This window comes from Ochlerotatus camptorhynchus, unplaced genomic scaffold (genome assembly GCF_037179485.1).
Source record: "Ochlerotatus camptorhynchus isolate MF236.1 unplaced genomic scaffold, CSIRO-AGI_Acam_v1.1 ptg000007l, whole genome shotgun sequence".
Lineage (NCBI taxonomy): Eukaryota > Metazoa > Arthropoda > Insecta > Diptera > Culicidae > Ochlerotatus > Ochlerotatus camptorhynchus.
Window position 1 is genome coordinate 1670833 of NW_027040499.1, and position 25494 is coordinate 1696326.

The 25494-nt window shown below is 41.2% G+C and overlaps 3 protein-coding genes across 3 annotated transcripts; 1 reads left to right on the forward strand and 2 right to left on the reverse strand.

Moving 5' to 3' along the window:
- The first annotated feature begins 195 nt into the window (after nt 1-195).
- On the forward strand, nt 196-23335 carry LOC135697089 (gustatory receptor for sugar taste 64a-like). The gene is made up of 6 exons (XM_065216680.1): nt 196-448; nt 506-669; nt 730-1001; nt 22824-22986; nt 23058-23147; nt 23222-23335. Exons 1-6 carry the CDS (start codon nt 196-198, stop codon nt 23333-23335), a joined length of 1056 nt encoding a protein of 351 aa, XP_065072752.1.
- On the reverse strand, nt 10744-13297 carry LOC135697800 (uncharacterized). Its single transcript, XM_065217615.1, has 2 exons — nt 12004-13297; nt 10744-11339 (listed from the first exon to the last, which is right to left on the reverse strand). Exon 1 carries the CDS (start codon nt 13226-13228, stop codon nt 12194-12196), a length of 1035 nt encoding a protein of 344 aa, XP_065073687.1. The 5' UTR covers nt 13229-13297; the 3' UTR covers nt 10744-11339; nt 12004-12193.
- Nucleotides 23336-23666: 331 nt separating the features above from the next.
- LOC135697349 (glutathione S-transferase D7-like) lies at nt 23667-24671 on the reverse strand. Its single transcript, XM_065216966.1, has 3 exons — nt 24511-24671; nt 24023-24445; nt 23667-23959 (listed from the first exon to the last, which is right to left on the reverse strand). The coding sequence occupies exons 1-3, from the start codon at nt 24598-24600 to the stop codon at nt 23816-23818; spliced, it is 657 nt and encodes a 218-aa protein (XP_065073038.1). The 5' UTR covers nt 24601-24671; the 3' UTR covers nt 23667-23815.
- Nucleotides 24672-25494: the final 823 nt, after the last annotated feature.

Here is a 25494-nt window from a genome sequence, read left to right on the forward strand (position 1 = left end):
CTGCTACTACCATTAGCGACCATGAATAGTAACAGGTTCCACTGTATAATGCGACCGATAATAACTTTCGCTTTGTTCCTCGGAATGTTTCCGGTGCCCGGCGCAGCTAGATCTTCTCCATCCTTGACGGTAAAGTTTCGATGGTGCTCCTTCCGAGCCGTCCATAGTTTTGTGATAATCATCTGTTCGTTTCTGATGGCTGCAGTTGAGATTCGTGGTTTGATCAGGAGTGGTATCAACTTTTCGAACATCATAGGGGTGTACTTTTTCATCGACACGTCGGTCATTGTGAGTTTGATGGTGCAGATGGCCAGCAACTGGAGTCAGTTTCTCACAGAAATCGATAAGGTAGAACTTGTACTCCAACAAAAATCTTACAATCCGCTAAAAGTTCGCTTAAATGTGAATTGCTGGAGGATGGCTGCTGGCTGGATTGTTCTCGGAACTGGTGAGGATTTCGCGAATGTTCAAGTTCTGTTTCATAACCTATTTGATGAATTTCCAGTGGAGCACCTATTTGCAACTTTCAATGGCGTCTACATTCAGTACAGGGAATGGCTTCGGTGTAATAAAGTGTACTCTTATACCATGGAGGTCTATGCCCGTAGACGGTTTGCGTATATTTTCAACTGGATGCCTTACAATATTCCGGTTTATTTCTTTGCTCACGTAAGTGCAAATTTTCAATCAAATTCAAATCAAATTGATACTTTCGCAATACGGTTGCAGTACGTGATCTATGCTGTAACGATGGCTTGGACGTACCAGGATGTGCTGATCATGGTCATCAGTATGTATGTGATTGCTCGTTATCGGCAGTTCTTTGGCCGTGTTGAAGCTGCTGGGCCTCAACAGGAGCCATTTTGGATGGAGATCCGAGAGCACTATGTTATGCTGAGTGAATTCCTGGAGAAGGTGGACCAGCTGCTGTCACCGTTGGTGATCAGTTCCTGTTGGAATAACATATTTCTGATATGCTATCAGTTGTTGCACAGTTTGGAGTAAGTATGGTGATTGAAGTTGGGACCCTTTTTATCATTTTGTAAGTAATTCGAATTCTTCGCTAGATTGGGCACTTTGGCTTTTTGCAGATTATGAACATTTTCGTAACAGGCTCACATGATGGTTATGATCTGAATGATTAATTTTATGATGCCATTAAGGTGTTGACATTATATATTGCATATAATGGATGGATTTTTTCGAATCATTTCTATTTGGATCATTGCTGTGAGTTCGTACCGCTTACCGTAAAAGGCCAATGTGGTTCTTCTTCTGTCCTTTATTTAACGTCGGTCTCTGTTCCGCAATCTAGTGCCAATCACCGACGGACATCGATTACCATTCATTGACGGCGGCAATCGAATGTGCAAGGAAGGCAGCTTCCACACCTGCGTAGGATATCGCACCCATTCAAACAATGTGGTTCTGGTAACTCAATATGTATTCCAATGAAATTGAAATTCAATTATTATGTGATTGATGTGATCGCATGATGCACAGTTCGATAAAGTAGTGTACATTCCTTCAAGTAATTATTTTAATCATAAAAATTCAATTTTCCTTAGAAAATTTGTCCATCCCATCCATGTGAACTTGATTCGCCTTGAGGTACGTTCAACCTGTACCCATATATATTGATACTGCATACTCTGTTATTCCTTGATTTGGCTTCCGTCGATCTTGTTTTCCCCGTACTGAGTACCAATGCTACCGGCGCCAGGAAGGCAGCTCCCACACACCAGACCCTACCTATCGACCCATCAACTCATTGACCAGGGACCATCGGCTTTACTTCCCTTCCGAAGGATGTGCGTTATCAGACATTTTATGCCTCAGAAAATCCCAGTGGCGCCGACTGGGATTGAACCAAGGCCTTTTGGGGTGAGAGGCAATCACACTTACCACTACACCACCGGCGCCGCTGATACTGCATACTTGAAGATATTTAAAACTGCCCTCTTCCATGTTTGTTGGTTATCTACATTCATGGGTAAACAGAATACTTAGCTGGATGTAGGTATTCAAGGGTATTTTGATATAGGGGAAATGGATGTAATGTCGGCCTAAATCCTCCTAATTTGGGCCCATACACTAATGCAGCAATCGACTAAATTTTCAATAGTGGCTGAAATATCCATTATTATCGTCCCAATGACGCGTTCATCTGGATAAAATTGATTAATAGTAGATTTTTAGCGATGGGCTCAATCTTAGATCCATAGGCCAACATTAGAGCCATTTCCTCTACTTGTTTTAAAATAACGTATTTGGTCATAAAGTAGTGTAGAATGCACTCAAGTAATATGTTTTTTGGGTCAAATCGGGCTAAAATTTCCCGAGAAATCCAAATACGAAGTCAGATTTTACAGCTAATGTATTTTAATGAGTTTTATACAAGTAAGTATCGTATCGTAAATTTTCAGGTACGTTAAAAATTAACTTCAGATTTGGAAGGTACGCCATTGGTACACTATGTTTATGAAGTTTTTGGAAGGTTTAAAGAAAATTTTCTAAAACTAACCCGTCTATTCAGCAGGACACCCTAAAACAAGGCGAGGTACATTCAAAATCCCTGAAAATACGCTATGATACGCTGTTGGTACACTACGAAAAATAATAATTTTATCTACTTTTGTGAAATGTGACCTGATGGATAGATTGACAGCGAGTCAGGGGCAATTTGTAGAAGTTAAGAGAGCATCATTTGATTTCATAGAACTTCGAGGAAATTCGTAAAAAATCATGGAACTTTGTAGAACTTCAAGGATCTTGATCGATCTTCAGGAAACGTCAGTGAACTGCGTAGAAGCTCTAGAAGTTTTCTAAAAGTACAGCAAAATAACTCCTATAAATCTATCAGCTATCTTTGTAAAAGCTCAATGAACGTCGTAGAACTTTAGAGAACTTGCGGAGCACTTTATAGAACCTAACGAGTATTAAAAAGTTGTAGCAGACGACTTTTATTTAAAACTAGAAATATAAGAGTTATGGTAATTAATTGTTTTTTGAGGAACACCCTTACACTATAAGTCATAGTTTTACGACTACAAGTTTTTCACAGCTAAGTTTCTAAAAATAACGCTATCCAAAACTTTGTAGATCAGTGTTCACTCAACTGTTAACAGAAGCAGATAACTCATGTTCCTGGTGTTTCGGGCACCTTTAACTTATACCAGAACCTATTATGAGATATGTCAAGCAAATTATATTGAATGTGCATGGCGGATTCTAGGTTAATAGGCTTAAGGTCATTAGACCGAATCGTCATAAGGCCGAACGTTCATTAGGCTGAACTGTCATTAGGCCGAACGGTAAGTAGGCCGCATGGTCATCGGGCCCAATTTCGAGAAAATTAAATCTTAACACTTGCGAAGAAAATTTGCTGGTTTGAAAAAGAGAATAATCAGCAACTAATAGAAGCATAAATAGGCTGTTCAATATTGGACTCAAATCGCCAACAATTTTCCGTCTCATGTCCGCAAGGAGAATAAAAAACTACTATAGAAATTCAAGGCGTCTACTACCAGGAAAAACAGGAAAACCGGGAATCTTCAGGGAATATTATTTTTTCCAGGCAAATCCAGGAATTCATAAGCTTTCTTGAAAATGTATCGACAAAAACGAATTTGAACTGGTTAGGGACATCATCTTGACCAGTAAGCCTATAATCCATCTTCACGTGCGTTTTGTCGTCCATAAGGATGCATCATTCGTACTTTGTAAGAACCCCATTTAGCCACTAGATTCTGCTTCAGTGTCCTGTTTGGTGGCTTACTGGCCCGAAAAGATCGAAATCATTATCGCTGACGAATCCTTCTGACGGTGCTGTGGCTGGCATTGAATTTCTTGGTGATATCATAATCCGACAGCCCGGGTTTGCCCTAACCGTTCTCAACACCTACAAATGCAGTTTCCGATCCTTAGTTCCACTACGACGCTTTCTATGATCTTGACCACGTCGGATTTTCCAAGTGGGAGTCCAAAATTAATTTTTGGTTCGCTGCTTCCATAAAGTATTACTTCTTTTAAACAAAATGAATCGTGACGAACTTTTCAGCACTAAATAAAAGAGGAAGCATTTCAAGCAAACTGCTGTCAAAACATTTCAGATCTAGGAGCACTGTAGTAAAATAATCAGTGCGTCCAGATATTAAATGACTCAAGCTTTACATCAAGATTTGTCAAGGCTCATCAAATAGGATGATAATTTCTAAGAAACACATTTCAAAGGAGTTCTGTGATGAACTGTAAGGAAACCATCAAGTGCAATCTGTTTTCAAGGTAGACCTGAGGAACAGATTCTATGTGAAACATGAACACCAAGGTAGTTCTGAGTAGAATTCCAAGTAAGCCCTAAATTGGATTCGCAAGAAATTTTAATGAAAATTGATACGAATTTCTAAAGTTAATTCCTAAGGATATCTGAAGAGGACGCCATGGAAATTCAAAAAGAATTCCAAATGAATTCTGTGGATGATTTCAAGAAGTTTCAGGGAGAAATAGGAAAGGGATCCATTTTCGGAGAATACTTCGGGAGTATGCTAAAAGGAGGATTACAAGTAAATCTGATAATATTCCTGGAAAACTTCCCACGAGAGTTCTGACTTGAATTTCAAATAATATTTAATGAGAAATCCAAGCGAATTCTTACGAAACTTTCAAAGTGAGTAGAATTTCAAGGGAAGGAGTAAAATTTAAAGGGCATTTTGAAACGAGTTCATTGAAATTTCTGATAATAATTCGAAAGGACTTTTACTGAGGAGCATTTCAAGGTTATTTCGAGGAAAATTCCGTGGGAATTTATTACCGTTGATTATTCCAACGATATTCCAAGGAACATTTCAGGGTTGACCAGACCCTACGTTGGGAATTTGTTCCGTGGTTCGGCGAAGAAGAGTATTCCAACCGCCGAAATACTAAGGCGAATCCAAAGTGCAAATGAAACTCACAATTTGCTGGTCTCCTAGAGGCAGCGTGCCTCTGCGTAGTCTAAATAGTATAATGTATTTTATTTTAGGAATCTTTGGCTTTTTATATCACATTCTTACAATTAATTATTTGAATTTAAATATAATGAGAATTTCTTTTCCGTTTACAAAGGTACAGAAATATTTCATGTATTGATTCCAATGTGGTATTGTTTTACTGTAGCAGATATGCCTTTCATTTGAGATTTAGCTATTTGACAAAAGACATAAACAAAAACACTTAAAAAATGGTGAGCCGCAACATCCCGGCCCTCAAAAACGGATGTTTTTAGCAACAATTTATCGTGGAATGAGATTTGGTGCGACGATATTGCTGGTTGATCGATGCTGCAAATTGGCTTCAATTCTGTGACGACGATTGACTGTTCACTTGACTTGCTTGACGAACTGGATGTAATTTTACACAGGTAAATCCATAGACGGTAATTCATACCATTCAACATGGTTATCGGGATGTAGGAATATAGGAATAGAGGGACAAATGATCCGAGTTGCTGATCCTGTCGCTGTGAGACTCGTTGCGGTGGCTGTGCCGTGTGTGCCGTGTGTGACAACGGAAAGCAAGGAAACGTCTTTTCAAACAACGGACTGAGGAAAACAGGCGATTACTTCACGACATGGAGGAGCACTACACCAGCCGGTTGAACACAGTTTTCCATGAATATGTATTGCGCATTGAGTCGGAGGCAAAGCGGGATCCATCGTCTTTTTGGACCTACGTGAAGAAACTTAGGCGGAATGGCGGTACACCACTCGATGTGTCCTATAAAGAAGCTCGTGCTGACTCCGCGGAAGAAGCTTCTGAACTCTTCGCAAAATTGATGAAAGTGATGTGATGAGTGATGAAAGTTCTTTCATCTGTAGATCCTTCTAAAGGCCCTGGTCCAGACTGTTTGCCGCCATCGTTCATTAAGAAATTTTCTGCATCTCTCGCTTCACCTGTGTAGATTATCTTCAATCGTTTGCTAGTTAGTGGTGTTTTCCCCACAATGTGGAAGGTTGCGTCCATCACACCTATTCACAAAGCTGGAAACATCCACAACGTTGAAAATTATCGCGGAATTTAGATTCTAAGCTGCCTCCAAAAAGCTCTGGAGAAGATCGTATATGAGGTCGTATATCAAGCGGTCACGCCAACAATTACCGAACATAAGCACGGCTTCGTGAGGAAACGCACTACAACAACCAACTTAATGGTGTTTGTCAACTCGCTGATCAACTCCATTGAAAAACGACGACAAGTTGATGCGATCTACGTGGAGTTCAGTAAGGCGTTCGATAGGGTTCCGCATGTGCGTGCAGTGGACAAAATGAGGTGTATGGGATTACCTAATTGGGCCACGAAGTGGCTACAGTCTTACTTAACTGACCGCTCAGCCTATGTGAGCATTAACGGTGTTAGTTCGCCTAGTTTCGAGATACCCTCTGGTGCTTCCCAAGGTAGCCATTTGGGGCCTTTAATTTTCATCCTGTTCGTGAACGATCTGTGTAGTCGACTGTGTTCTTCAAAACTTATGTTCGCCGATGACTTAAAGATCTTTCGTACAATTAAGTCAAGACTTGACTGTTGCGCACTCCAGAAGGATATTGATACCCTTTTGCGCTGGTGTACATTGAACGGTGTGCAGGTTAATGTCACAAAATGCTGCGCAATATCTTTCAGCCGTTCACGGGAGCCCTTACGACATGACTATAGGATAGGACTCAGTAGTTTGCTCTTCGTTTCTTCAGTTAAGGATTTGGGTGTTATCATTGACTCTAAAGTCAGATTCAATGAGCACATCTCCATGATAACTGCTAAAGAATTCGCCACATTAGGTTTCTTGAAACGAAACACAAACGCATTCCAGGACATCTACGCGTTGAAATCACTATACTGTGCTCTCGTCCACAGTCTTCTAGAGTATGCTGTTGTTGTGTGGGCACCCTTTCACGCTATTCAAGCTAACAGAATCGAAGCCATTCAGCGAAACTTCGTAAGATACGCTTTACGTGTTCTGCCCTGGAACGATTCGGTAATTTGGTCGCCTCACGAAGCACGGTGCAGGCTGATTGACCTGGACACGTTGGCAGCAAGGAGGAATCTACTTCAGCGACTCTTCGTGTTTGGATTGCTTAACGGTGACGTGGATGGCAACTCTCTTGTGAGCCAAATCTACATCAATGCTCCTCAAAGAGTTCTACGTAGTTACACGCTTCTGTGGCAACCTACCCATCGGACCAACTATGGATTCAACGAACCGTGGACTTTGTGCTGTCGTATGTTTAATGAAATATTTGATGTATATAATTTTAACATTAGTAAGTCTACTTACAGACATAGAATTCGACACATAGCCTAGAAAATATCTGTACAACATTATGTTGAAGATTAAATTAAATAAATAAACCCTGGCGCACTACGCCGAGTGCGAGGCCTGACTTCACAGGAAGTAGCAATATGAATTGGAACCTGATTTAATTGAGGATGGAGGACTGTGGAAATGTTCACTCTACCAGTGAGCCATTAGCAAAATAAACTCAATCAGGGTTCAGGAAATCGTAGGATAGGAAAGTGAAATGGAAAAGGAATTGATTACCGTTAAATGGAAATCGCTGACGATGGCGTTCGAATCATTTTGCTGGCGATTACTGATGCTATCCAAACTTGTTGATTGTCCGTTTGGTCATCGATTATTGAAGGTGTCGTAGTAATTCGTCGAAATCCATAGAGCAGTCACGATTCCTCAATCCATACTGTTGACTTCGATGTCGATGCAAAGAAAGTTTTTTTTTGCTTTGTATCCTCCATCGTTGCTTTGGGTTGGAAATTTGCTTGCTTGTAGTCGGCCACAATCCTGGTCACGGCAGCAAATGTTTTAATTTTTTGAGTTCGAAGAGAATTGTGAGAAGCATTTCAAAGAATTTCATTCTAAGATCAGGTTATTTCTAATATCGTTAGGATAGTTCAGAGAGCTTCGGCATCGTTCTGATAATTTCATGGCAGTTCCACGAACATTGTGAAAATTGTGGAACTTGAAGCAAGTTCCAAAAACTTCCGTTCGATTGACTTCATAATAAGTGCAGAAAGTTTTCAGATTTTCCAAGACCGAAGTCCAGATAACTTCAATAAAGTTAAAGGACCCATGAACGTCAGAAAAAAAAATGCAGGAACCGAATTGATATTCCAAGAACTCTGGGAAAATTTTGATAACTTTTTATTTTTTCATTAACACCAGAAAAAATGCGAAAACCTTCAGGAAGATATGATAGTTTCATGGGAATTTCAGAAATATAAAGAAAGTTCCGAAAACATTTTTTTTTTTTTTTTTTTTTTTTTATAAAAGTTTAGTTTTTATTGTCAGTGTTTTTACAATTAGTTTTCTATATCTAGATGAAAATTCAACTCAGCTACATCAATTCTACCGTTACTTCCATTAACAAAGCAGATGTAATTAATAAAAAGTTTAAGAATTTCCACACGTTTCGTATTTCCTATTCCTATTAAGGCAGGTCTCACCAGGTCTTCAAATGTGAGTCGTCTCCATCCATCCAAAATGCCTGTTATCCTCTGCTGCAGGACCGTCCAAGCCGGGCCAACACGAGTGCAGGTGCAGAATTTATGGAGGAGAGTTTCCGCCGTTTGGTTGTCACAATGTGTGCAGTTCTCGTCCGCCACACGCTGCATCACAAAAAATAGCTTGCGATGCTCGATCTTCTCATTGACCAGGAGGTACAGTCTCGTCCGCTGCGCTGAAGTGAGCTGCTTCGCCGCAATGTTGCGCCACGTGCGCGGCCAGTTGGTTGTCGGGCTATTACGTTCCACCCTTGGCAGGTCGGTTTGGAGAACGAAATGTTGGTGGATTTGATCGGCGGAGGGGTTTTGTTGGATTTGGTGGGGAATTTGGGATAAACTAGATAGGATTATTTTGAGGTCAGGAAGATCTATGGAGATTGCTGGGCGGGGATTTACGTGGAGCAGAAGGGATCTATAATAAGGAAGGGAATCGATCTCACGAAGGTGCCGGTTAATGGCCAACGACTTACATTTTAGTGCTGGTAGATGCAACTTCAGTCCTCCGTCTTCTCTGCTCCGTGCAAGCTGCATCATTGGGACGTGGGCCACCATTCCTCTCCACAGGAAGGTACCCATCGTTGATGTAATTTTCGCAGTGTGCTTGGCAAGGGGCGGCAGTATCGACGACAGGTACCATATTCTGGAGGTGCCGAACGTGTTCAGCATGATGACTCTTTGGTGCAACGTTAGTGTCCGTAGAGAGTGCAACCACATTTGCTGCGCGAACTTCCCTACCTGTGCATCCCAGTTCAACGTCGTCATCAAGCGGATTGAGTTTGCGAAGACAACACCCAGAATTTTGACTACATTCGCTGTTTGCAGCCATGGGGTGATGATCGCGTTGCCTTCGCAAAACCCAACGTCAATGGCAATAGTCTTCCGCAAGTTCAGTTTGGCGCCGGCGGCTAGCTCGAAGCGAGTGAACAGACCATTCATCGCCTCGATTTGCCCGACCGATGTGACGATGACGCTGATATCATCCGCGTAGGCCACTAGCAAATCATTTCCGCACGCTTGCTCGAGTCTGACCACCAGTGGGTGGAGGTACAGCACGAAGAGGTGCATGGACAACGGGTCCCCTTGCCGTACGGAGCGTTGGATTTCGAAAGAGCGAGAGAGATGCCCATTGATGAGCAGCCGTGAGGTTGAGCGATTGGCAATCTGCGCCAGCAGAGCGATGAGATTCTCGTTGAATCCGAGGGAGCGCATGGTCGAGAAGAGAAATGAGTGCCGGACCCGATCGAACGCATGATCGAGATCGTAGCTTATGAGCTTCCCGGCACGGCGATGGTGACGGAGACTGGCGATCCGATCTTTCAGAGCAAGGGTGGCTTGGAAGATGTTTCGCTCGGAGTTAGAGCATTTCTGTCCATCGCTCAGCACGTGGTGGGCTCTCATCACCCGCTCTAGCCTGGTCTTGATAATGCGGGAGAACAGTTTGTAATCGCTGTTGAGCAGCGAGATCGGACGGTAGGATCGTGCCGTGTTGTCTCCTCCTCTCTTTTTAACCAGCACGATAATGCCTTCCACAAATGCGGCGGGAAGATTGCCGTTGAGCGCTTCGTTGAGCAGCAGGTTCAGCTCTCGGTGGATAACGTCGAACATGCGGTAATAAAACTCTCGCGGGATGCCGTCGCAGCCGGGAGACTTTCTGGGAGCACTTGTTGTTATTGCCGACAGAATTTCTGCCGTGGTGATTTCACTCGTGCAGGCTTCATTCAGTGGGTCGTTCGGCGGAACGGCTCTCTCACAAACGAAGCTGTTGTCGTCTCCACCGTTTGCTTCTTCCGAGTAGAGCTCGGAGAAATAGCCCAGCAAGTGCGTCTCGATCGCTTGCGGTTCCTCGATGTTTGCATTTTGCTCCGTGGCCAGTTGTGTGATGACGGTTCTCTTTCTCCGCCTCTCCCCCAACTGGAATATCGACAGTGGTTCCCCCGCCACGTGCGTTTCGTTGATCCGCATGAACGTATGGGAGAAATTACGCTGCAGTGCCAACATTTCCCCTTTCAATCGATTGATCGTGGTTATCAGTTCTGGGTGCTGGTAATACCCGTCGTACGCTAACCGTAGCTCCGCATAGAGGCGCTGGTGTGCGCTGTAGAATTCGTCGAAAACTTCTCGAGATTTCCACTTGAAGAACGATTTTATTTTAGGCTTAGCGTACGAGAGCCACCCTTCCATCCATGACCCGTAGTTCCTGCGTTGGCGGGTCCAATATTGCCACTTATATTGGAACTCCCCAACGTTTTCGTCAGTTAGAAGGTGGGGCCGAAGTGACCAGAATCCACGGCCGTGTTCGTGTCCAAGTTGGGGGAGGCATATTCGGAGTGTCAGCGCTTTGTGGTCGGTGAACGAGCAGACATGCGTGTGTGCTGCTCGCAGATTATCGCGCAAAACGCTGCTGACATAAATGCGGTCGAGGCGCGATTGAGCATTTCTGCTGACGTAGGTGAAGCCTGTATCGCGTGGACAAAGCTTTTCCCACACATCGTGCAGCTGGAGCTGCTGCACAGCTGTTTTGAGTGAGGGGCTTGTGTTGGGGCTACTTGAATCGCATGCTCGCAGCACACAATTAAAGTCACCAGCCAGAATCACATGCTGTGTCCGATGACGGAGGTAGTAGGCAAGCGTCCCATTAAAGAAATCCTCCCGAGCTGCGCGCTGCGAAGAGCCGGAGGGAGCGTAAACGTTGCAGATAGTTGTATCTTGCACTCTCAGCGCAAGCAGTCGGCCGTCCAGACTTCGTTCGACGTGAGTGGCATGGATGTGGTCCTTCAGAGCAATAGCTGTACCTTAGGGTGTTTCATTTTGAAAAAAGTGATGAATTTTTGATAGGCCACCCTCCAGTTCGATTCATAGCCCCAAAATATGAACCTGTGCAAAAAATGGTAAAGATTGATGAAGGTTTAGAGGTCGCGCCAATGATTTGGATTTTGTATGGAGATTTTGGTGAATTAGTATGGGAAATTATTGATTTTCGTTTACATTGCTCTAACTTTGGTTGTAGTTGTCCAAACGTTGAAAAAAAAAATATGTGGTTGTCATGACAATGATCAACAAGCCTGTTGTTGTTGCGATGAAATTGGCGTTGTTGAATTGTACATATTCATCTGTCAAGTTACCCTATTTTGCCATTTTTTCACATTTTTATAATTCTTGATACGCTGCAAAACTGAGCGTAGCAACTGTAGGCTTTTTGTTTATTGCCATAGCAATAACATACTAAATTTTTTCGACATTTGGACAAGTAGAAGCAAAGTTATAGCGATATAAGCGATTTTTTAAATTCTTCCATAGTAATTCCCATACAAATTTCAAATCATTGGCGCGACCTCTAAACCTTCATCAATCTTTACCAATTTTTGCACAGGTTCATATTTTGGGGCTATGAATCGAACTGGAGGGTGGCCCATCAGAAATTCATCACTTTTTTCAGAATGAAGCACCCTACTGTACCTCTTCTCATGTGGTCTACATTGGCGAAAACGACGAAGCCAGGCAAGGAGAGCTGCTCATTTTCAACCTCTTGCAGACACACAATATCGAGGTTTTGGCTACTGATGAAGGTTCGGAGCGCATTTAGTTTTGTAGGGTTCGTGATGGTGCCGATGTTGATGGAAGCAACGTTGTAGGATGTGAGAGCCATTTATGGGAGCTTCTCTCCACCCCGCTCTTCGTCCTCGCTGGTCCGGCGCGGTTTCTTTGCTCGGCGGTCGGCCCTGTCCCGCCTGCTACTCGTGGATGTTGAAGATTCGTCGGTTTCGTTGCCATTCCCGCTCTTGCTCTGCGATCGCAGCGCGTGTGGGGGCTTCTTGAACAGGTCAACCGTAGCCGTGCTGGTGTTGGCTGGTTGGGCAGTTACCGATGGCACTCGTTGCGACGACGACATTTGCGCTAGTAGTGGTTGCGGACACAGGGACGCTACAGCTGTTGCGGCCTGGCTACTACTCTGCGCATTCGTGTCCGTCTGCTTCGGCAATTCGGGAAATGCACCCAACGTTGCCGTTGGTGGTGCGGTAGGTTTCGGCTTGACTGGTTTCGGACCAGCTGGTTTTGGTTGCGGTCGTGGACCCGTTTGCTTCGTCACGTTAGCGTAGCTCTTCTGGACCAGAAGCTTTTTGTTCTGGACACATGATATGCCAGTGTGCGCTTGCTCGTGACAGTGGCGACAGGATTGAAGCTGTCCCTTGTAAACGACAAGCGCTCGTTCGCCGTCGATGGTGACCCACGAGTCAATATTTTTCTTCACGAGCATTCGAGCAGACCATATGCCGAGCGAAATACCACCGAAATCGTAGCCTTCACCCCACATTAGCTCGCGAATCGATAGCACCTCACCGAACGCGCTCAGGAACTCTACCACTTTCTCTTCGGACACGTCTTCGGGCAGGTCATGCACCTTCACTTCCACACTACCATCCTCCATGGTAATACGAAGCTTGTGCTTCTTTCCGTCCAGTTCAACTTCGTGCTTCTCGTCATGATTGTCAACGATTTTTTGTGCTAACGCCAGGTCATTGACCTTGACGAAAGCACATGCTCCACCGCGGTGGCACTGTAGTCTCTGCACGTCTTCTTTCTTCAGGCCGAGCACTGAACGGCAGAAGCCGTGCACTTTCTCGAACGACGGCTTCACGGGGAAACTCGAATAGTCAATCTTGAAAGTGTTTTCACGCCTCATCGCGGACACTGCACACGCGACGCGGCACGATACGGATAGCAAAGCTAAAAAATATCTTCAACTATTGACTATTGAAATAGCGCTAAAACGTCAAGAAAAACACGTCCGCGCGTCTCAGAAGCTGAGCGATAACTGATGAAATATTTGATGTATATAATTTTAACATTAGTAAGTCTACTTACAGACATAGAATTCGACACATAGCCTAGAAAATATCTGTACAACATTATGTTGAAGATTAAATTAAATAAATAAACCCTGGCGCACTACGCCGAGTGCGAGGCCTGACTTCACAGGAAGTAGCAATATGAATTGGAACCTGATTTAATTGAGGATGGAGGACTGTGGAAATGTTCACTCTACCAGTGAGCCATTAGCAAAATAAACTCAATCAGGGTTCAGGAAATCGTAGGATAGGAAAGTGAAATGGAAAAGGAATTGATTACCGTTAAATGGAAATCGCTGACGATGGCGTTCGAATCATTTTGCTGGCGATTACTGATGCTATCCAAACTTGTTGATTGTCCGTTTGGTCATCGATTATTGAAGGTGTCGTAGTAATTCGTCGAAATCCATAGAGCAGTCACGATTCCTCAATCCATACTGTTGACTTCGATGTCGATGCAAAGAAAGTTTTTTTTTGCTTTGTATCCTCCATCGTTGCTTTGGGTTGGAAATTTGCTTGCTTGTAGTCGGCCACAATCCTGGTCACGGCAGCAAATGTTTTAATTTTTTGAGTTCGAAGAGAATTGTGAGAAGCATTTCAAAGAATTTCATTCTAAGATCAGGTTATTTCTAATATCGTTAGGATAGTTCAGAGAGCTTCGGCATCGTTCTGATAATTTCATGGCAGTTCCACGAACATTGTGAAAATTGTGGAACTTGAAGCAAGTTCCAAAAACTTCCGTTCGATTGACTTCATAATAAGTGCAGAAAGTTTTCAGATTTTCCAAGACCGAAGTCCAGATAACTTCAATAAAGTTAAAGGACCCATGAACGTCAGAAAAAAAAAATGCAGGAACCGAATTGATATTCCAAGAACTCTGGGAAAATTTTGATAACTTTTTATTTTTTCATTAACACCAGAAAAAATGCGAAAACCTTCAGGAAGATATGATAGTTTCATGGGAATTTCAGAAATATAAAGAAAGTTCCGAAAACATTAAGAACTTTTAGAACAACATGGAAGTTTTAAGATCTTTAGGGTAGTTTCCGATAGCTTTAGGGAAGTTCCATAAATTTCTGGAAAGCTTCGAGAACTTCACTGAAGATCAAAGAGCTTCAGAGCAGATTCATTAAATTCAGGAAAATTTTTGGAACTTCAGGAGCACCGGTTGCAAAAGCTTCAGTTGACGTTAAGGATCTTAAGGGAAGTTACGTAACTTCAGGCAGTTATAAGAATTCAGGACAGTTTCATGATTATTATGAAAATCATCAGAACTTCAAAGAAGTTTTGAGATTTTCAGTTAAATTTTTGAATACTTTAAAACAGTTCCTTCAAGAAGTTCCAATCATTAGCGGTGCCGGTGGTGTAGGGGTAAGCGTGATTAGGTCTCACCCCAGCAGGCCTGGGCTCAATTCCAGTCGGCCCGCCGGGATGTTCTGAAGCATAACATCTCCGATCACGCCTTCCTTCGGAAAAGAAGTAAAGCCGTTGGTGCCCGGTTCATGAGTCGATGGGTCGATAGGTAGGGTCCAGGTGTGGCAGCTGCCTAGCATTGGTGATCAGCACGTAAAACAAGATCGACGAAAAACAAATCCAGAAAAAAAAGTTCCAATCATTAATGACAGTCTAGATCAAGGAAAAAAGTCAGAAGCTTCACAGAAATAAAAAAAATCACGGTACTGCAGAAAACGTCGTGAAGTTTAGAAGTCTTTAAAGCAGTTTTATTAATTTCAAGTCAATTCCAACATCATCATCAGAGGAGAAGTGCGAACTCCAGGAAAAATAAGAGAACTTGGAAGGTTGGTCAGCAAAAATGGTTGGAGCTTTCATGAAGATCTGAAACATGAAAGGAAATACGGAGGATTTTTAAGAAGTTTCATGTTCAGACAGCAAGGTAATAAGAAAACTTCTGTCAGGCTTTGGGAACGTCCAATTCCAGAACTTCCTGTTAGGTCCAGCAATTCCGATTGAACCTGTTAATATCAACATAACAGCCAACTGAGAAGGATGAAATGAATGCGGTCCATGAAGCACTGTAAGCTGGCATTTGCGTCACATTCGTTTTTTTTTCCTTTGGTTTGTTTTTTCCGTCGATCTTGTTTTCCGTGCTGAGCACCAATGCTACCGACGTGCCAGGAAGGCAGCTCCCACACCTGGACCCTACCTATCGACCCATCAACTCATGAACCGGGGACCAACGGCTTTACTTCCCATCCGAAGGAAGGCGTGATCAGAGATGTTATGCCTCAGAACATCCCGGCGGCGCCGACTGGGATTGAACCCAGGCCTGTTGAGGTGAGAGGTAATCACGCTTACCACTACACCACCGGCGTCGTTATGCGTCACATTCTGATTAAAAACAAACCAAAAACTGCATATCGATGATAATCTGAGTAATACGTAGAGTTGCACCGAATAGTGCGGTGTTTTTATATACATTTTTGCTGATATTCTGCCTTTTCCTTTCAATCGAGTGGTGAAATTTAGATAGGTTAAAGCTTGATATTCGGCTGAATACTATGGCGGCGGAATATTTGGTGCAGCATTTGTGCTAAACTGGAATCGCAAAAAACGGTCGACAGGTAACTACAGAAGCTGTTTGCTGGAAATTGGCCGCCTTTTGAACCAGAGCTGGTCAACTCCTTCAAAAATTCCAAGCCCATAAACTCACATCATGCGGAAGAAGGGAAGTTTTCGAGTTTCCAACTTTTATAGGTTATCTAGACACACATCTAAGTTTCAATGCTAGATGCTCAACAAATATCACTCTAGCTAATCAATCTTTGAAAAATATTCTTTCATTTCTCGCTTCTACTTGGATCGCGCAGCATATTTTTGCAGGAAAGAATCGTCATCAATCTTCTTTCTATCTACATAATTTTTCCTGCATCGTAGATAAAGTCGCCCCCTCGCTATAATTAAGTTCACTAGATTACTAGATAATTTTCACAATATCGAGAATGATGAAATTACGTCAAAGGTTTTCAACTTTTCTTTTGCTTTTTTATTGGATGTTTTTATCTTTTACTCAATATGTGCGACAGATCGATACCTATCACTTCGGTGCCGAACCCACTGCAAGAATGTGCCGACACAGGTATTCACAGTCGGTAGGTGTGCTCAGAACAGTGTGCCAAATCATAAAACTTAACGGATTAGGATCAAGTAAAATGGCTTCAGTTAAAACATCTCAGTCCTTATACAAATCATAAAACTAAACGGATTAGGATCAAGTAAAATGGCTTCACATAAAACATCTCAGTCCTTATATTGTCATCAAAAACGTTTTGCATTTCTTAGCGTTTTAGTGAAATTAGAACAGCTTTTTCTTAAATGGCCTATGGTAAATCAAATTTTATGCCTTGATGTTGAAAATCTTCGTTTTTAAAAAAAATCTTTGGTTTAGTGGTAAGCATGATTATTTCTTACCGCAGCATATCTGGGTTCAATCCCAGTCGGCTCCACTGGGATGTTCTGAGGCATAACATCTCTGATCACGCCTTCCTTTGGAAGGGAAGTAAAGCCGTAGGTCCACGGATCATGAGTTGATCAGTCGATAGGTAGGGTCCAGGTGTGGGAGCTGCCTCCCTGGCGTCGGTAGCATTGGTGCTCAGCACGGAAAACAAGATCGACGGAAAATAAATCAAGGTTTAAAAAAAAATCTTTGACAATTATACATCATTATCCTAGTTTTTATTATATAGAACTAAATTTGCCATGGCAGCACTGCATACGTCTCGTGTAGTTCTTTTTTTTTCCTTGATTTGTTTTCCGTCGATCTTTTTTTCCGTACTGAGTACCAATGCTACCAATGCCAGGGAGGCAGCTCCCACACCTGGACCCTACCTATCGACCCATCAACTCATAAACCGGGGACCAACAGTATTACTTTCCTTCGGAAGAAAGGCGTGATCAGAGATTTTATGCCTCAGAAAATCTCGGCGGCGCCGACTGGGATCAAACCCAGACCCTTTGGAGTGAGTAGCGCTTACCACTACAACACCGGTTCTGATGAAACGTGTAGTTCTTGTGGAGTAAGCAAGTTGTACATGTACACGCGATACGCATTACTTGCTAACAAAAATAATCGCTTTGTGAATGGTCTACGGGTTTGGACCATATTTGCGAAGAATGTTCGGTCTAAAACGCTTCAAGCGCCGTAAACGAGCATTAGACCATGCAGGTTTTTTAGCAGTTTGTATCAGACGCACACCATAGAGTTATTGGCTGGCTCACTAGAGTGATGCAAAATTTGAAATTTTCGCTCCACAATACTTAAACGATTCCATATCGGATACTGACTAACCTCTCAAAATTTGAACCCATTTGGTGAGAAACTGAGATGGCACAAACCATTTAAGTTTGTATGGGAATTACTATGGTAAAACCAAGATTTTTGTTCATGTATATCTAATAATTCACCATATCGGTCTGCTTCAAAAGCTTTCAATTTTAATTGTAGGAAACTTTCCCATCTACAACTTTGCTGAAGACCACTTTTTGATTAAATGCTAGGATCGAAAGTTATTGATGGTTCAATGCAATGATGTCTTATGATCATGCTCAATCAACTGCTCAGCAGGCAACATTGGTGTTTCTGGGACGTTGAATAGGACACAAAAATTATGGCTACTATGTCACACTGCAAAATACAGTGTTGCCTACAGAGCAGCTGCTTGATCATGTCATAAGTTTACCAGTCTCTTAAATAATTAATAACTATTTCCTGTCTCGTTTTACAAAGAAACGATCTTCAGCAAAGTTGTAGCTGAGAAAATTTTCTATAAGAATAGCTATCGAACTGTTTTGCAGCTTAATATGGAAAAAGACTAGAAGGCAATTAACAAAAAGTTGAGATTTCCCATAGTAATTTACATGTAAACTTCAAATGGTTTGTGCGAAGTCTGTTTCTAACCAAATGAGTTGTTACTTTTGGAGGCTGATCACAACCCGATTTGAAACCATTTAAGCACTGTGGAGCGAAAAAGTCAAATTTTGCATCAGTCTACTGGCTCACAACCTCATCAAAGTAGTTCACGGCTTCATCAATCATCAATGGAAGAGCACAATATGGCTGGGCAAGTGAGTGATTAAATGGTTTTTTTTTTAAATTATCGGACAGGTTGGGCCGAAGGATCTCAGAATATTATGAATTTATCCAAAGGTAGAATTTATGGTTGTTTGAATGAAGAGCAATTTCAAATAATTTGGAGTGGTTATTTGATTTTGGATTTTTCCGGATATCACGTAGGGTAAATGTCAGCTGTGGCACCCATTGACTGTTTTCGGCAAGCAAAGTTTGAACGTTAATTTCACTGTATTTTTCCATCAAAACACTTCGCTGAATGTATTTACACGATTCCTTAGTCTTTCAGCATCAATCTGATTTAAGTTTTACGACTGAGCAATTCCATTATGCCATATGTTTCTTAAAATGAAATGTGTGCACTACCAAATGGCTGATTTTGAGTTGCCGATAATAGAACAGCTGGCTTAAATACAGATCAAATGGAAACTCTGCCGAATAAACAAAAAGCTGCCGACAATAGTCGCACTCAACTGAGAAGTTCGATGTGTTGTAAAAACGTTTTCAAACAGTTTTGGACAATTCTGTCGATTGGAATGGATAGAGGAGTAAGCAGTTAATAAATAAACATATAAACACGTCATGTTACGTATGCATGACGCTGAGGAAATGCTAATGGAAGCGTGGATGCAATTGATAAGAATGCGTAAATTTCCCTATACCTACAAAAGCGTTGCTTGGTGAAATGATTAAAGGGGAAATGCAAGTAATGTCGGCCTAAGTGTCCCTAATTTGGGCCCATACATAAATTCAGCAATCGGCTAAATTTTCAATAGCAACCAAAAATATCCATTAGTAACGTCCCAATAACGCGTTCATCTAGATAAAATTGATAAATAGCAGATTTCTAGCGATGGGCCTAATCTTAGATCCATAGGCCAGCATTAGAGACATTTCCCCTATTAGCAATCCATAAAAAAATATTATCTGAAAAATGTTTTCGATGAAAATTTCTACGCTTGAATAAACTTGCAGGAAAATCAGGAAAAATAATTTTCAGGGTAATGATTCCTTTTTCATGCTTGAAAACTTCCACTGGTGAATACTTTAAAGTGGTGTCCCTTACCAGTTTGGAGTTATGAACAAAAAACTAACAGCCAGGAGATTGGATTAAATTGGTACAATACAGAACCAATTGAATGAGAGGTTATTCAACTAAACTAAACAAGTATGTGACTAAAATATTAAGAATTCTGAGTACCATTTTTGAGCAATTTAACTGCGAATTTTTCAAAGAAAATCAGAAACCCTACAAAACTATATCGAAAGCCTTTTCCTATCCCTATAATTCCTAACCTTTGTTGAGGTATAAATGATTTGTGGTGACATAACTCCATATCGATGAATACTTCCCATATCCACGAAAATAGATTGTTAATTACATTATGCTAGTGGCAGTGAGTAAGATTCCTAGTCCGGAGATTTTTTTCGGCTGGATTGTTTTACCCTACTGGGTTGGTAAAATACAAAAATGGCAATGGCGTAGCTAGCGAATTTATCTGGAGGGGGCCTAGGGGGGGCTTGTTGCTTTTTTTATTTTGCAAAACTACGGTTAAATAAGAACTCGCAAAGATGCTATTCATTTAAATTGCGTCAAGGCAACTTGTTTTTGGTACTTTTTTCTGTGACCAATAATATTACATTGAGGCTTACTTCTATTTTAATGGTGAAACAATAAATTTGATTATATTTATTTCATAACAACGATTGAGACCTCGATTGGGGGAGCTTTAAAAGCTTACTGGTTTTGAACAAGCAATGATCGTTTGTTCATGCTTTTTGTAATGAAATCACATAGCGTCCGGATCTCGTTAATTTAAGTCTCTCAAACTTATGAAAATTCTCAGAGTTTGGTAATTCCATGAATTTTGTACGCAGCTTTTTTTAGATTTTGAATATTCCATAATCAGTTAAACATAGGAATCAAAATTAAATTCTTAATTCTAAAACTAAGATAAAATTGCAAGATCCTTCCTTAATAGTCATTTCATAAATATTCTTGTACATGAATACTAAAAGCAAATGAAATAAGAATTTTAATAATTAGAATATGATTGACCTTATCTAAAGTATCATAAAAACTCCACAAAATAAATGCATAAAACAATTCTATGAAATGTTGTTCAAAATAAATTTTAGAGATTAAAAAAAAGTTTTAGACATAGACAAGCTTTGAATCTCCTAGGCTTCAAAATTTGTAATTAAAGATGTTGGGAAACTTATCTAGATTCTGAGACTTACAGCATTTTTCAAGAAGAAAATTCTTCGAGATAAGAGAGTAAGTAAAATTAAGATTTAAAAATTTCGAAAAATCTTAACATCTGACAGAAATTATGAAAAATCAGTTTATAATTTAATTCACCATTTACTATTCACACGTGTTTTATACGGGTAAGAGGTTTTTCAGTATATAATTTCTTTAATAAATAAATAAAAACACACAAAAAGCAGAATTTTGTATGTCCTAAGCCATTCAAACTATCCTGCTGCTGAATTCCGTTCATAAATTTCATCGAAAATAAAGAAATTTATACATATTAGGTAGGGGAAATGACGGCTTCGGCATGGCAGACTATTTTCGGCAACCCAAATTAAAACGCTAATTTCACTGGATTTTCTTACGAAAACATTTCACTGAATGCATTCAAATGATTTTTTAGGCTTTCAACTTCAATTTGATTACAATTTTACCACTGAGAAAAGCAATCTAGCAGAGTTTTTTTGAAATAAAACACACGCACTACAAAATGCTGCTGATTTCAAGTTGCCGATGAAAGCAGAGCTGTTTAAAACGCAGCTCAAATAGAAAGGTTGCCGAATAAAAAGATGTTGCCCACAATAGTCGCTCTCACTAGAGAAGATTGGAGCTTTGTAAAAGCGTTTTAATGTGGTTCGTTGTGAGATCCTTATTCTCGCTACCACTTCGAAACTTTAAATGCACAAATATCAGCTTCCACGACACGTACTACAATGAAACTGTTACTCTACGTTTGCTGCACTGCAGCATACATGCAGTAGCAATTTAAGGTGAAATGGAACTCTAATTTCCCAGTTTTGTGTAATTCAAAATTCGAGGTGGAAGTGCATTTATAGTCTATGTGGAGGCCATTTGTGGACTCTACAAGGAATCACCTTAAAACAGTTTTTGACAATTCTTTTGACTGAAATTGTTAGAGCAGTTGGCAGCAAAAGATTGTAAACAAACCAATACTGCATATGTGTGCGTTCCTTAGAGAAAAATACTATAGAAAGATGATCGCTGCTTAGGTTGCCGTGAATACGTAAATTCCACTTTATGTAGAAATTTCCATCTCTTCGTTGAAATTTATGCCCGGAATTCAGCTGCTGCAGTGCTAATTCTTGACAATATAGCTAAATCGCCATGGTACGAATCTTCCCTATAGAGAGTGTACAAACATATCAAAAAATCAAGATTCATCACTGAAGATTTCATTAGATTCAATTAGCTGGCAAACTTTTGAATACTTCCAGTCTTGAAAGAATATTTGAATTTTTAAACAGTTGGAGATCTTCAGAACTAGATCAACCTGAAGTCTTGGAAAAATATCCAGAGAACTTTACGAATACATTTCGAATATTTCCTGCTGTATACGAAGGATAGTTGAAAAAATATCCTGTAATTTATACAACATGTATAATACTTCCTTAAGTTAACAAAACATCTTTTCACTTCTGGAAAGACACCTAAGACATCTACAAATATTCTTGAGCATCTATGGAGTCCTTGAAATTTAACGATTTTTTCAAAACCTCCTAGAAGTTCATGGAGCTTTTTTGAAGTAAGATCTCTGACAAACTGCAACGAAGTTCCCTATACTGATTCAAGGATCCCTGAAGTTCTTAGAAGTTTATTGAACTATTTTTAGATCTTCTACAAAATTCCCTGAACTTTTTTTCAAAATTCCTTACACTTATTTGAAGTTCTTAGTTGAAGCGTAGAAGGTAAGCGTAATGCTCCATTTGCAACCTAATAGTAACTAAGAAGAAGATAAAATTGATACCAGTTAAGACAACTCTAAATTGAAATAAGTCCCTAGCTTTCCAAGAATTCACTTTCCGTCACCCACCAAGGCCTTACTAACAGCATTTTTTCGATTGAAGCTTCTTTTTCAACCATCATTAGACATTGTGCCCACCTAAACAGATTTCTATTTCGGTCACTTGCTTCTTCTCCTGGAAAGTAGGGAAACCGCTCCTATAGTTGCGGTATGTTAGAAGCGTTAGGTTTCTATAGTTGTGCCTACACAACTATTGGAACCTATCGCTTCTAACGTACCGCAACAATAGGAGCGTTTACCCTAATCCTCTTTTGCTCCTACCAGGCAGAACCGTTTCGCAATATCCTTCGTCTACTGTTGCTACTCTCTTGGCTTCTTAATTGGTCGCACCTGGACGACACTGCTGATGGCTGCCAATCTGAACCGAGAGATAAGGAGCGCCCGGAGGGCGGTGCATCGCATTCCCAGTGAATATTGGTGCACGGATGTGAGCAACTTGAAGTGGTCGGACGGTGTTCAATGGAAACAATAATAATAATTCTCTTAATTTGATTCCAGCTGGAGCGGTACTATCTGCAGCTGCGGGTGGAAGTGGGAGCACTTTCCGGAAAGCGGTTCTTCTATTTAACTCATCGGACTGTGTTCACTGTGAGTGGCAGAAAGTGTGATTGTGTGCAATAGCTAAATAGTAATTGAATGGGATTTGCTCTCCTTGCGTTTAGATTGTAGCATTGATTTTCACTTATGAACTGGTCATGCTCAAATACTCCCGGTTGGAAGCGGTTGCCGAAGTGTCTGGCAACTGTTCTGCGATGGATCTTTCACAAGCGGATTGACGCTTCTTGCACATCGGATAGTTAGATTATGAATCAAAAATGAAATACCTGAATCAGTCAATCTATGGATTTAACCCATCTTCCATATTTAAATTCCGACAATGTTTGAAGAATCCAAATTCAGATGATGGAATTTAAGGCACATGCGATGCCCTCAAGTTCAAAATCCAGGAATACGAAGTCTATGCCGGAAACATTCAAGAGTATGAATGAAAAAATATTGACCAACAGGATTCGTGTATTTTTTTTGCAACCCTAACCATGACAAATTCCTGACCCCACCCCGTCAGTGGATTTCGAACTGTAGGGGTAACAGCAAACTCATCGGCGGTTCGTTTATCAGTAATTCATCGTCGGTCTGATAAGTGTGTAATATCGGTTCAATTGTACTGTTTACATTTAAATCGCGCGTGAGCGTTCGTTCATAACTCCAAAATACGTGTGTGCGGCATTCGGTGATTATCTTATCTCACACAATCTCTACAGTCCCTCGGTCACGAGCGATCTGAAAAAGCCTCCAACCTGCTGTGCAGCTGCTTCGTCATCCTGATAGCCCTTAAGCACCTTGCAGTTATCATACCAGGCGGCCAGTCGAGGGTACGGCGATAGATCAAATCCGGCATGCTAGAAGGCGAATCCGAAATTTTGTAATCACATTCATCACCTGATTAGCCGTCGCTCACTTACCGCCATCGAGGCTATGGTCGGCAAAATACAGAGATCCGCTATGGTGACCTTCTCCCCGGCGAACCAATCGTTTCGGATCAGGAACAGTTCCAAATTGCTAAATGCCTCGTTTATCTTGGCCTTCATCTCATCGGTCACCACCGATGTCTGACGTCGGAAGAATGGAATCATCTGACCGAGTGTTTTCGGGTTGAATGACGACAGTTCGTGGTGCAGCACACGGTTGATGAGTGCTTTCTCTCTGGGAATGTTCGGATAGAGCTCATGTCCCGGACGGTAGGCATCCACCAGATAGGTCAAAATGGCACGGGATTCCCAAAGGTAGAAGCCATTGTCGTCCAGCGTTGGAATCGTGTGCTCTGGGTTCATCTTGAGGAACTCCTCGGTCCTGGTACCACCGCCCATGGTGTCCACCTCCTTCAACTGAATTTGGCATCGACTGTTATTATCATACTTTTTTCAATGGTATAATGAAGAACCTAACGTACCTTAATTCCCGCCAGTCCCAATTCCTTAATCAGCAGAAGCACGGCCCGAGCCGGAGGGCTCATCGGGGCATAGTACAATGTGATCGGCATGTTGAAAGTGTGTGTTGATTCGACTGAGCTGCAACTGTTCCGTTCGGCACCTAGTTCGAGACTGAGTATCCACGGATCTGGTTTGATAACGCAGCGGGAGTTCAATAAGGTGATAAGACACCAATCGCTAACGGTTTCGTTCGTTGTTGATTAGGAGTGGCCGTTATTAACGTAGGCCAACCGAGCCGATAAGATTACGGTCGGTGTTTCGATATGATTCTATGCTGATTCTTACCTATATGATATAGTTTTCGATCTTGTGGGTGTCCGTTGTTCGAAGGTTGTTCGAATGATAGAATGATTTTGCAAGAAAAGTGGTAATCAAGAAGTTGATAATTTGATGAATCATCATTACCGATTGAGTTCTTGAAACATTTTTTTTAGAGTTGGGGTAAGAATTGCCTTTGAATTGTCAGTAAATTATTTTTAGAATTACCTTTGAATCCTCTTTAGAGCTACTTCCTAATTCTTCTCCAAATTATCTTTGATCATATACTTCAAATTTTCATCGTCTTCTGCTAACAACTCCCATGAAGTTCATCTCAGCATTCCATGGAGTTGTACTCACAACCACATACAAAAAATGCAATGTGCCCTATTTTTCGCATTCGATGAAGTGGAACACAGCCGGCAAAGAAATCTGGCAGCCCCAGTTATCGCCATAGTGGATTTTGTTTAGCTGTTACAGAACAATTTAACCATAATTGACTAGGGTAGGGGAGGCAGTTATTGCACTAATGTTTCAGTTTTTGGTCCTAGTAACTAGCTCAAATTTTAAATAAATTTTCATGTTTTTTTGCGTACACAGTTCCAAAAAGTAGTGTAAATTTCTACTACTATGATGCACATAAATGGAGCGTCATATATCACACAAGATTACATTATAGATCTTGT